Here is a 13,735-nt window from a genome sequence, read left to right on the forward strand (position 1 = left end):
TGTTTTATCCCATTAAACAAAATGCAATCATCAAAAATGGTATAACTGTTAATAACGTTTACAATTGTAATATGTACAATTATACTGCAGTAAAATTTTTAAATTCAGAAATTATCTTTGGGTGCCAACTTGCATTCTTCAGACAAAATGCTCAGAAAACGTTCGCTGACTTTCATGAATAAAGTTCCATGTTATGCGAATTAGTATATTTTTGGAGTCCAGATTTTTTAAATGCTTTTTGTTGGCGGCAAAAGGTACGTTAACACAATATATTACCTAAATATGATCATACTCCACAAAACAAAACTGTCGAAGGATTTGAGTTTAAAATGCAGAATTTAAAGGAGAATCTTCCTACACTGTAAATGGAAATGTACAGTGAGACCATTCTGATTCAAAGATCTGGGGGGTTGGTCTGGTTCAGCAATTCCCGTTGTTTATTAACGGACAGAAGTATCAAAAATATCAAAATGTGCATTTTCAGTTATTATGGTAGGTATGATTATAGCCTCCAGAATTATTTAATTTTAAAACAGATAAAACTCCAATGGAAGAGATTGCATCCTGTGAGTCAACACTCAGCAGATTAAAAGATAGTTTGGAAGATGGGACTTTAAGGATTTTTATTTGGCCTATATAAAAATCACTGGAGTTTGACAAGATGATAATGATGATTTGGTAAAAGCTTTCAAGCTCAAACTCTTTAATAAAAGTCAAGGTCACTGTCAATTATTTAATACAAAAATAGCATTCATGGAACAATAACAAACATAAAACAGTTGAATTTCATCAAAATATTGAAACAAGAAAAAGACTGTCCACTCTTTTGTCTGCCACTTGTGATGGTGCGACATCCTCATTAAGTCTCTCCAATGGAAATCCAAATAGCATGACTTAAAGCAGGAACTTTGGAGGGAAACTAAGGCCACTATAAAAAGCAGTGATGAGAGTCTGGGTGATGGCACTGATCCACTGGATGACTCAGACAGGAAACTGTTTCTCACCATGTCTGCCAACTGGGGATCAGTCTCTGACAGCATGGAGTGCAGGTGCTGAAACTGCACAAGAGGAAGAAGGAGCGGGGTGGAAACACAATGTTTATTTTCCACACACATCTTAATTTGACTCAAGCTCTAAAATTAACCCCAAACATTTTTGTTAAACAATGGCATCATGGGCAGCAGATTGCACACAGGATGATTAGAGAACACGAGACTATGCAGAGAATGTAGTGATAACTCAACTGTAATGAGCTTAAATCAATAAATCTGTTTGAGTCTATGAAATGTTGAAAAGCTATGTAACATTTTAAAATAGCGCATTTTGTCACAAACACCAAAAGTTTTCCCATTATACAAATATTTGAAACTCAGAAAAGCTGCAAAATGTAGAACATTTAACCAACTAGTGATATTTATATCTTATAAATATTACAATTAACTTTTATTTTACAGTAAAAACCAGACAGGATGATTTATAATAACTCTTCTACTACGTCTTTATAAGTTTATACATCTATTATAAGTCTTTAATATGTCATTTAGAGTGTTCTTGTACCACAGTGGCCTGAATATTATATATATAATACTTTTGAAGACACACAATAAGTTCAAATAATCCTATTGGGAATCTTAACCTCATCTTTGAAGCCTTATGAAATTCAGTTACATCAGTTATTCATGGCAAGTTAGCATATGATTTTGTCCATCCCTGCAGTGATGATGTCGGGAGATGCTTTCGACCGTCAGACACTCCTTTAGTTTAAACTGGGCTTCCTAAACACTGAAGGCTTTTAATATTGTCTTATATTATTCCTCTTTTTGACAACCTTGGGGTCTGTGAATCTTCTCTGTTTGTGTGGCTTATTGTGTGGGTGGTACATACCAGGAAAAGGAATAAAGCCTCACTCCTCGTGCTTATATTAAAAGATATACATATCTAATTATATATAAACCATTTTGGAGACGCCGCTTACTGAAGTTTTAAAGTTGGTAACTAAACTGCCCGCTGCTGTTAGAGAGGTCTTCTCTGTAAGGTATCCTTTCTTCACCAACTCTGCCACAGTGCCCTACAAAGAGGAAAAACAGAATTAAGAGAAACTTTGGTGGCCTTTCAAAGAGAAAAAGCTCTGGATCACCCTTTTTGTTTTCATTTAAAAGTTGCATACAAGTATCTTAGTGAACAATCTGATCCAACAGGAAAGTTAGCCAAGCATTCTTTTGGTATTACCTTTGGAATGTGAATGCAGATGTCAGCTAGAAACTCGGCTGTGATCTCTGCTAAAGTCTGGAGCTGTTCATCTTTTGTCTCTTCTTTGCTGGTACCGTCGTCTTTGCCCTGACTGAGGTTCTGAAGCACCTGCAAAATGGTTCCAATAAGAGGAAGACCTGGAGGCAAAAGACACAGATTTCCTTTAATGGTTTTCTATAATATTATCGACACTACAGATGAAAGATGTGGCTGCTGTTTAATTGCTTTAAGATTCCAGGGATGATGTACAGTGGGACGTATTTGATTTATGGTGTAATTAGAGCGCACAAAGAGTTACAATAAACATAAACAAGAAATGAGTAAGGTCTTAAATTGCCGATCTATGTAAAAAAAAATAAAAATAAATAGTGTGTCAGCTATGAAAATTCCAAATTTACCATTAAATATATTTCTAATACCAGAAACCATACAGTTAACACTTAATCAACATTCAATGTACTACATGCATTAAAAAGGACAATCTCAGGGCTGATGTTGGTGTGGAGTTGATACTGTAGTATCCAATATTTGTGCATTTGACTCATAACAGTTCAAAATAGCACTGTAGCAGCAGGACAGAGGGTCAGTGACCTTCTACGGGGAGAGCAGTGATTGGTGGTTATGTAGGGACTGAACCCTTCTATAGAATTTGACCTCTAACCCCTCAAGAACAGTGTCAAGCGGGTTTCTTCTCAACACATCATCGCAGCATTATTGTTTGGACACCACAATACAAAGCTTACTTGTGTCACTTCTGCTGCGCCACTGATCTTGGCATCTGTGAAGAGCCAGCAGCACAGAAAATGCCTGAACCAAAATGCTCTTCTGCTCTTGCAGGACAACTGGGAGATCATTAGGCTGGCAGAGGTCCTCGCACACAACATCACAGAAAAAGTCCCAAACTGCTTTGCCAGGTCCATCAGGGGCAGCTGGAAGAATTAAACAAAGTCTTGTCTGCTGAGAGGTCACTTCAGTCTTGTGTTAAATGATGGTTAACGTGTTTAACTTCTGTAATGACGTGCCAGCAGCTGAATTAAATATAAACTGTCCTGATCACACTTACCAAACGCCTGAATGCCCTCATCAACGGTGGTGAGGAGTTGGAGGGCGTGAAGGTAAACCTCTAAGCCATTCGGACACTCTGATCTGTGAAAACAATTTAATTCTGTTCAACCAGGGTTACCAACATCATCAACATCACAAGTACCACATATTTAGTTTGACCTCTGCTGTATCAGACCCACGATAAAAAGATATATTTTTATAAGATGCTAATCATTTTAACTAGTATACCACTGCATAGCATCTAACTAAATATAGATATACAAATATGAAAGAGAGTGACTGAAGGCATTTCATCAAGACAAAAGTAATTGTTCATTTAGTTATGGCCATAATTTAGGCCTGCAAATCCTCCTCAACACTGACACTATGATCACTTAACATATGTACTCAGCACTTGCACACTGGGTGCCTTGAATTAAAAAATGTCAATATTAAGTTAAGACAGCAAATGTCTTCAGTATGTAAACTGTGTAACTGGCTTTCGTATTCACAAATTACCAGCAGTTTATAATCTCTCATCTGTGGAAACTGACTAAACCAGTTCTCAAGTTGCTTTCTGTGGAAAACTTTTCCCATTGAAAGTAAATATAAATCACACAAACGCTAAAACCTCTATAATATTCTCCGTAACATTTTTAATTTCATATTCCCACCGAAGCTGTTTGGCTGCCTCAAGAAGACATGAGGCCACATCCAGACGGCTTTGGCCATCATCATCGTCCTCCTCTTCACTTGGCTGAGCTGTGATCCAACTCTTCATCAGCTCTTCGTCAAGGTCAAAGAGTTTGTCAACCAGCTCTCCAACCTTCTCAAGCAGGTCAGCTTTAAACACAGAGAGTAACTATTTATTATAACCATTTTAGAAAACAGACAAAAGATTGTTGCACCTCTATGCAAGTTACTACCACCTGTTAATCAATGTGTAATCAATGTTAATCAACTGTTGCCAAGGCTGTATATCGTGTCACCACACGTACATGTGTATCCTTGTTCATATGCACAAGATAAACAGACCTCCTCCTAGACAAACAGCTTCATAGTGCTACTAGAGGTCAGAATCCACAGGGATCATTTCCGATAAACAGCTTACTGGGACTTGATGTAAATCATCTTGGTATGTCAAACAGATATTTACTTTTTCATACACATTTCATCAGATTATTATAAGGGAAGGAATGAGTAAAAGCACCGTACTGTTGGTAGAACTGCACATGATGAAACAGAGGTTGGTGCGCACAGATGTCTGCTGTTGTATTCGCAGAAGCCACAGGGAAAAGACATCTTTTTGAGAGACGCAGGTCAGCAGCAGTCTACAAACATCATCACAAAAGATGAATACTTCTCTCGCAGCCTCTCAGTCACACATCATGTTTACAGAAAATGCAAATGTCACCTGCATGTTTCCAGAAGGGTCGGAGGATCTGTATCTCCAAGAAGAAGCAACAGCACAGTGCTGTGGACAAAGAGGGAGTTGCATTGATTAGAATGAATCACAATAGTATACAAATTACATAAAAAGGACAATTACAGATGACTTCTACTCACCCTAAGTCTTCATTTTGGCTGAGAGTCAGACAAGTGTCAGGAAAACAAGCAATGTTCCCGAGGATTCCCACACAAATTTCCTTGAGAAGCAAAGGTAAAATCTCTTAACTGTCATGGTGATTCTCAAAGCCCACAAATACAGAACCAAAAAAAAATGTAATCATTACATAGGATTATATTTTGACAGAGAATGCATAAGCTGTCAAGGATTTCACTCACAGTGAGACGTGGACAACGAGATTTGGCTATCACCCCAAGAAGGATATCTGTAGCTTTGAATTCCTGCAGAAAACCAGCCACGTCCTAGATATAGTTGGTAATAAAAAGCCATTAGTGAATATGTAAACCTTCATATGATTGACTTCTAACTGCAACATACACTCAGTTGCCAATTTATTAGGGACACGTCGGCCCTGCAATAAATCCTACCTTTATGAAGTTTATGTTGTTCAGTTTTATTTGAAACCGTTTTAAAGGTGTTGATTCAACTTGATGATGAGGTCAAAGAATGCATAGTGTATGGGACACAAAAAAACATTTCTACCTTATCCATGGCCATATCCCAGACTCTACATAGATCTTCCTCATCATCATCAGAGAGCTGCATCTGACCTTCTGAGTCCACCTCCGAATGCTCTGTGACCATCTGCAAGACATGGCCATTTTACAAACACGAAGAAATGTCAGCTGCATCAAATAGTGTGCAGCAGATATTGACAGCACAGAGGGACAATTTGTTATACATAATGATGTTCCTATTAATTTGATATCAACTGACTTGATGTGTAGTTGGAAAATTGGCTGATTGGAAAAGGGTATTGTTAAATATGTGAAGAAAATAAACGCAACATGTTGTCACAGCCTGGTCTCCAGTACACCTGTGCTTGAAACGGTTTACATTACTGTAGTGAGGTTTGATGGAAACAAGTTCAGATTATATTTCGTTGCAATTTTCCCCAGAACCCATAAACTACTACAACATGATATCTCACTTTCATTTTCAAGAGCTTAATTAAATTTGCCTACATGGATGAGATGAGTCAGGGTGCTGAAAAGCCAGTGCTTGCTGTAAATGGTGTCGCCAATGGCGTCCAAATCTTCGCACTCCTGTCCATCGGCTGTGACTGGGGGTGGTGATGGGTTACGGTCCATTACTGGAGACTGTATTCCAGTTGGAGAGGAGGATCTCTCAGCCCCCTCTTCCTCAGCACCATCAACATTATAGTCTTGGGGAGGGGGGGTAACAGAGTAAAGGATGAAAAACAGTGGCAGGCATTACAATTGGGTGATATGATTATACCCTGACGAGATTTTGTTATATTGCTTGCACTAAGGTAGCGAATATCTTAGGTAGTATTAGACTACAATGAGCAGCACTGCTTTATGAAATATTGGATGTACAGGATTTGGGCATTATTGTCATGACATACCTTGATTTGACAGATCTTTAATTCACTGGGCTTGCAAAAACAGACATCCCATTTTGTCCTTGTACCTCTAGCGGTTTAAATTACAGCCCAGAAAATCTTCTATGTCTCGGTTTACACGCAGTTGCCAGTTTATTATGCAACGTTAACGTTACACCAAGCTAAAACAATTGCAGCCCAATAGAACAGCTCTTTGTGAAGGTTATAATGTTATGTTTTGCTGCAGCTGTTCATCCTTATTGTTATTTTCGAGGCTGTAGTTTGTGGTGGTGTAGGTGTAACGTCCCCGATAAAATGGCAACTTTTCACAAAATGAAAAGCTTAATCATGACATAGAAGTTCATGTCAGAAGAGATCGATTTTGGCTCCCAACAGTTTTAAACAGACTCGACTGTAGGATTTCTGCAGACCATTTAACACCCTCCGTTTAACAATTGTTGCTAACGTTAGCAGATTCAAATGTCGCTATTATTAACGGCAAGTTGCTATCTGACGTAGCTGTCGTACAGTACTTCTAGCATGTCAACTCACCCATAGTGACCGCTCTCTACAGACGAAACTAGCTGGTAAATAATAAATGCAATATCTTCCATGGATATCATCGCACACTTTTAAATGATAAGTCTCCCGACGACATTTCAAAGAGCCTCCATTTAGACCAAGCAATAGGATGCGCATGCGCAGACGGTGTATACAGTCTTCTTCTTGTGGTAGACCAGCTGAAGTTCAGAGTGCCGCCACCTGCAGTGCGCAGTGGAAATGACAGGCAAATAAGGGAGCCACCAAAAAATCAATACAGTAACAAATATACAGACATCCAGTTACATTTTACATTGCCAGAAGCTCAAATTAAATCCAGTTCTTCTATAATATTAAGACACTTTATTGCTTTTTTATTTTTTAAGAGTTCTATTGAGGTGCAGTAGTGTTTCAGTAGTGTTACAGTTCAACTGTAAACCGATTGATGCAGGGTTTGCATCCAGTCCATTTTGATTTGTGGATATGGAATTTTCCAAGTATGATGAGGAGTTGCACAATATAGTTAATATTGTCGAGACCATGTAGTACAAAATATAACATGACATCAAATACATTAATCAGTATACTTTTACCCGTTTTTCTGTTAAAAAAAAAAATGTTCAAAATTTTTCCAAAATGTATGTTCACAGTGGTAAAAAAGATGAAATAGTTTCTGTTTTTAAACTGCAAAAATCGTAAGTTTAAATCTTTGCAACACTTCTTTGGCGGGGTAAATACGGTGCAAAATCTTTAAGTTTAGTTCTTTTACCTTATTATTAATACAATATTTATTAAGAATAGTGCATGCCTTTTCCCACTGTCACTCACAATAGATGACCAAAAGAACTTTGCTGCAGAGAGTGTGGTATAATCCAAAACATTTCTTATATGTTTGTTACTGCATGACATTTTCTCAATATTAATTCCGTCTATAAAAAAAATATTAGAAACAATGTTTTTTTCTGTGAAATAAACATTTCTCAAAAATTTAAGAGGACCTGCTGGAATAGTGTCAAAAACAATGGCATATTCTTTGGGTGTGATTGGAATCTTGAACTTTTCAAGGAATTCTGAATATGAGAGTAACAAACCATTCTTGTTTAAGAGTTGTCCAACTTCCATTGTCAAACCATGAGCGATAAAACAGTGATTTATTTTTGTACAAGATGTCTTTATTATTCCAAATAAAGTATCTATGAGGACTGAAGTTATGATTGTGTAATAGTGTCCAGGCTAAAAGGGCCTGCTTGTGGAAGTTAACTAATCTAATCGGGATTTTGTCAACAGAAAAGTTACATTTTAGAAAGAAATCTATACCACCAGTAAATTTAAACAAGTATGCAGGAGAAGCATTCCAGATACTTTTGGGATTCTTCAGAAATTCTATAATCCATTTAACTTTAAAGGTATTATTCAGTATACTGAAATCCAGGACCTCCAGACCGCCTTGTTTTAAACTACCTCTAATAACTTCTTTTCTTAGATAATGGTACTTTTTTCTCCAGATATAATCGTAAAGTATTTTATCTAGCTCATTAATAACATTGGTTGGGACGATAAGTGATAAAGCCACATAAACAGACCTAGATATCTCCTCTGCAGGGACGTGCACAGACATTTTGGTGGGCAGGGACTCTAATGAAAAAAAGGGCATTTTTTTAAAACAAGACAAATATGTTAACTCAACAACATTTTTACTTTTCTACAAAATAATCAATTCACACAGAGACCACGGTCTTCTTTAGTATTCACTAGGTTTATCACAGGAGCAGACGACAGCAAAGCAAACTATGCCACAATGTTCATGTTTTCTATGCTACTGGTTTCAAGTATATATTTAGGACTTAGTTTCATTAATAATTTGTTTATTTTTCACAAGGCAATAAATCGTTTCAATTATTTAGGTGTTATTGGAATACATAACACTTCACACAAATCTTCATACTAAACTGTGGCATTGCGCTGCAGGAATAATTAAAATAAATGTTATTTAAATACTTTTACTTTTTTTTTCACAAGCAAGATGCCAAATGAGTAGCTTCACACAGGTGAGCAACAGAATACTGAATTGCCTGAATACATTAATGTATCGATCAAATACTTTATTATTGTTGCTATTATATTACATTTACCATGCACATGCACACACACACACATGCACACACACACACGCACACGCACACTTACTGATGGTGACATGGACTTAGTTTCACATTTGAGGGAGGGCTGTCTGTATTATATAAGGATCTATCAGCATACAACAAACTAATAGAATGGAGCGTTATTAGATGAGGAGCCTACCATCAAAACTATGAAGTTACTCTTTAAGGCGCTTTTTCATGGAGTGGTCAATTTTGAGAATTTGGTTTATTTTGCTTCCATGTCTTCTTTTACTGTAATGGAAATAAAACTTCAAGAATACACCTTTAGATGGTGTTGGTTTTAAGCCTAATACCCTCGATCTATTTGCATCTGTAGTTTTATTCTATATCAACCAAAACAAGCTAATCAGCAAAGCACATTTCAGAGGAAAATACTCTTGATTTAAGTCATTAACTGGGGAAGTTCTGTGGTATGTGTGCAAATTGGCGTATTTTAATTAGTTAACGCCTAATTTGCATATCAATGTGGCGATTGTGATGACGTTATTAGACACAAATGTTACTGTGTTCACCTGTAGTGTCTCCATCAGTACATTAGGTTGTATGGCCATGAGATATTGCCTTAGCTAAACTTCAGCTAACTTATTACATTTGCTCAGCTCATAAGTCATGCATTAGTAAGACACAGGCCTAAGCCAATATTGTCATCTGTTTAATTAGCGGTAAACTCGAGGCACTGGTAGTTTAGTATTTTATTAATCACCACGCACCTCCACGCAAGCCAAGAAAAATACTGCTGGGAGAGAAGCTGGAGGGGCTGCTGTCTGTCTGTCTGTATGCTGCACACTGGTTACGCAGTGAGATGCGGAGCGAGAGGGAGAGAGAGAGAGGGAGAGAGAGAGAGAGAGAGAGAGAGAGAGAGAGAGGGCATCTGAACTCCAAAGTCTCATCTTCCGACCTGATAGCCTATTTGATTTTTTTCCTTTTCCTTCCTTTTTTTTCCTTAAATTTATTTGTTTGACAGGGAATCTGTTGCAAACAGGAATAAAAATACTGTATATTCATTTATTTAAAAAAAAAAGCATCCCAGAAAAAAAGTTTCTCTTGAAGAAGAAAAAGGGCAGGTGCTGAAGCCCCTTTTGATGTCTATGTTTGCACGTGCTTGCCCCTCTGCTTTGGATAAAAGGACCCTACCATAGAAATATCTCATTAACCATGAGTTCAGTTTTAATTTTAATTTTTCAATAATGGGGTCAAAATTGGATTTATATCGTTGCTCTACACTTTTACAGATAGAGCCCAAGTAGCTTACCTTATCTTGATTCCATAACAATCCCATAGATTACAGCTTTTGATTGGAAACAAAACAGATTTATCTAGATTCATCTTTAAATCTGAGACTTTAGTAACTCATCAATAAAGAATATTGCTTAGGTGACTTGGTTGTGGTTTTTCAAAAAAAAATGCAGTATCATCCGTTAATTGAAAAATTTTAAAATCTCCAAAATCTACAGCCCTTATTCCTAAAAAATCAGATTTTTTGACATGAGTAGACATTATGTGGGTGACTAACATAGAGATATTGAACAACCTTGTCTAATACCAGCCACATGTGAAGTGCATTATAAGGTACAGTTAGATGTTTTACTAACCTTAAATAAGGGCCACCAGTGCTATCTGAGTGACCTATGGGACATTCAGTTAAAAAAAACTACACCAAAGTGATGATGAAGTTTAGCAACTTGTAAGAAAAAAGTAGGATATGCCAAGAAGAAAAACTATTCAAACTGTAGCCTATAACAACAATAACTACTACTAATGAAATTGTAGGCTATGGTTGTCTGTAAAGGTTCTCAGTCCTACAGGTCATTGTTATCCAACAAAGGTTGAGGTCAAGGGCAACTGGAATTTGTAAAAGAAAAACTGGAAGACGTTTCCTCCCTTATCCAAGAGACTTCTTCAGTTCTGACTGACTGGTATGGAAACTCAGCTATTTAACCTCTGTGGGATTGTTAGCTAGGATCGTCGATCCTGCTGGTTCGTTAGTGCTCTTGGCTGTAGTAACGACAGTCGTCATGGTTGTCAGAACCACCAGTGGCCAAGTCTGAACGACCATTGTCACCTGAGGCCAAGTGGAAATGCTTGTTCAGTTTCCTGGGAAGTTATGAAAGGACAGCATTGTAAGTGGGGGATGAATGGTGGCGTAGACACCCTCCTCTGTTCAACGACGGCTTCTCAACCTGGGTGTAGATGGCTTCCTTGATACCTCTTTCAAACCATCTATCTTCTCTGTCTAAAATGTGCACCTCGTGATCCTCAAACGAGTGCCCCTTGTCCTTCAGATGTAAGTAAACTGCTGAGTCTTGACCTGAGGAGTTAGCCCTTCTGTGTTGAACCATGCGTTTGTGTAGTGGTTGCTTAGTTTCCCCAATGTACAGGTCTGTGCATTCCTCACTGCATTGGATTGCATACACTAGATTGCTTTTCTTGTGTTTGGGTGTGCGGTCTTTGGGGCGTACCACCAATGTCTGTCTTAGTGTGTCCTTGGGTTTAAAAAACACAGGGATGTGGTGTTTTTTAATGACCCTTTTCAGTGTTTTGACCAGCCCTAACAATTCAATTCGCATCCATAGTATTGGGGCGGTGGCAGAAATTAGCTAGCTAACAGAGGACATGGGCACATGATCTAATTGAAGAAGATATACTTTATTTATTTATTTATTGATGGACCCATTGTCATTCACTCCGCCTTCCGCTGGTGAGTTTTTATTTTCTGCTAAAGAAATTTAGGGCCATGATGCACATACGTAAATATAATTTGGTGAATAACACAGCACTATGTTTACTACAAATTTCTAAATGTCAGTGCTAACCAATCACAGCACAACAGGGTGGATTTTGAGACAAATAGGTGGGGGAAAAAATTAAGCAGCTAGATTATATTTATTTGTTTGTTAGCTACCACCGTCCCAGGATTGTTTGGCTGTTTTACCCAACAATCTTAAACATTATACAAATAAAAATGTTCACCTTCATCTAGACTAATAATAGTAGTGTTAAGTGGCCATGTAATAATTACTAGTACTGAAATGATTAGTCTAATAATCGATCAGTCAATAAAAACATTACAATCAAAGACAATTTTTAAAGTGAAAAATTTTATATAATAAATTTCCTGCTAACAGTTTTTCACAATTATGTGACATTTAATATAGGTCAAGTGATTTACTGATTAAATGAGAAAATAATCAATTTGATAATAAAAAATAATTGCTACTTGCAGCTCATAACTTTTGATCACAGCCATTACTTCAGCATTAGCATCAGCTGCTAATGACTGGCAGTGTTCCCAAGGAGCACATCTAAGTAGACATGGTTTCTGTGTGTTTTTGAAACAGCACATATGGTGTTGTCATTTCACCTTTCTAGCTGAAAACATAAAACATGTCTCTGTTGCATCTACTTCATTACTTCTAAACATTTATATAATAATAATAATAATAACAACAATAATAATAATAAATAAATAAATTTATTCTCTGTTTTGGATAACCTGCAGGCCAAATGTGATTGAGGTTGAGTGAGTTATAGAAAAATTAAACAAACTAAATAAAAATCCCTTGTTGGTCAAAGGTACATAAATCTTAAATTTTATCATTTGATTTAATGGAGAACTTCCTGAGAAATCTTATTCTGATCACACCTTTCCCTCCAACTAATTGGAGCCAGCATAGCGATCTGGTCTGGTGGTCAAATAATCACATCAGACTACCTAAACCTAATCATAAATAATGATTGATATTTCCCATAATATAACCTGTGGAAAACTTTCCAAAGTCATTTTAAATTACACTCTTGAGTATATTGTAGCATATAAGATTTAAAAAAAAAACACTATTAACCCTGCTTAAATTTAAAGTAAAATATATTCTAAAATGTAAATGAATGTAGAAAACATACTGCAGCAAATTCATGTATTTGAGAATTTCTTGTTTACATTTGTTTATTCTTCTTTAAAGCCTGTGAATTCTCACACACTGCCTCATTTAAAGCATCATTTCAGTCTGTTGTATGGGAAATTATGACAAGCCTGACTGTAAGGATGTTAAAGACCTATTATGTCAACATGGATTGGATTACAAAATCTTGAATGGTCCTGCCTCTAATCAAAACTGTCTTTACGTAATTTGGGAGTGTACTGTCCTCCCTGAATCAACACAGGATATGCTGTCAGGCATAAATATCTATGCACCTTCCTCATGATGCAGCTGTCCCTCTGTAGGAGTGGTCAAAAAGCTCTGTTTGCACTTGGAGGAGCTCCCACTGAACATGTATTTGAGAACATGCTAAATAACTTTATGTTTGTTTCCAAGATGTAACCATAGATAAAACAAATGGGTAAACAGCTTTCTTAAGGCCGAACGTGTGTGATGAGATGTAAAAGATCAGCCTACCAGCTGGAGTAATTAATAGCCTCCCTTGTTGTAAAGTACTCGGTTGAAGCATCTGTTTATCAAAGAAATTTGGGTAGGCTATTACTTTGGTGTTTAATTAACTGTTTAGTGAACTTTTCTTGGTCTGTTACAGAGTTTTCGACCATTAAATGGGGTTTAAACACATAGTTACTTTAGCCACTAGACAAAATTATTGTCATGACGTTGACTGAGAGTTGAATAAGGCTGCAGTTTGATACGATGCCAAGACTTGTGTGTGTGTTAGCGTGACACTGCAGGTAGAGGATGACTGTAATCAAGGATGTAATACAATGAGTTCACTTGGACATCCTGTGCTATTCATGAACGAGATGACATTTAAAAAATGCAGTGT

General features: G+C 37.0%; 1 protein-coding gene across 2 annotated transcripts; it reads right to left on the minus strand.

The window, feature by feature from the left end:
- Window positions 1-665: 665 nt before the first annotated feature.
- On the minus strand, window positions 666-6,974 carry saal1 (serum amyloid A-like 1). 2 transcript variants are annotated; one of them, XM_038706293.1, is made up of 13 exons: window positions 6,819-6,974; window positions 5,887-6,086; window positions 5,405-5,506; window positions 5,080-5,163; window positions 4,861-4,940; window positions 4,709-4,768; window positions 4,510-4,625; window positions 3,969-4,137; window positions 3,314-3,396; window positions 2,994-3,179; window positions 2,230-2,387; window positions 1,976-2,068; window positions 666-1,058 (listed from the first exon to the last, which is right to left on the minus strand). In XM_038706293.1, exons 1-13 carry the CDS (start codon window positions 6,820-6,822, stop codon window positions 726-728), a joined length of 1,668 nt encoding a protein of 555 aa, XP_038562221.1. In that variant the 5' UTR covers window positions 6,823-6,974; the 3' UTR covers window positions 666-725. The 2 variants fall into 2 exon arrangements, with proteins under 2 accessions (XP_038562221.1, XP_038562222.1); XM_038706294.1 differs by lacking the exon at window positions 6,819-6,974 and adding an exon at window positions 6,291-6,737.
- Window positions 6,975-13,735: the final 6,761 nt, after the last annotated feature.

The sequence above is a fragment of the Micropterus salmoides genome, unplaced genomic scaffold (genome assembly GCF_014851395.1).
Source record: "Micropterus salmoides isolate LMB-PRFRI ecotype aquatic unplaced genomic scaffold, ASM1485139v1 Ms_hic_scaffold_8, whole genome shotgun sequence".
Classification (NCBI taxonomy): Eukaryota; Metazoa; Chordata; class Actinopteri; order Centrarchiformes; family Centrarchidae; genus Micropterus; species Micropterus salmoides.

What these genes read in the sequence shown, in the direction of transcription:
- saal1 (XM_038706293.1), bottom strand. An exon ending in CTCGTTGTCCACGTCTCACT is followed by an intron (nt 4,941 to 5,079) that starts GTGAGTGAAATC and finishes TTGCTTCTCAAG; the next exon opens with GAAATTTGTGTGGGAATCCT. An exon ending in GCGCAGCAGAAGTGACACAA is followed by an intron (nt 2,388 to 2,993) that starts GTAAGCTTTGTA and finishes TTTTGCCTCCAG; the next exon opens with GTCTTCCTCTTATTGGAACC.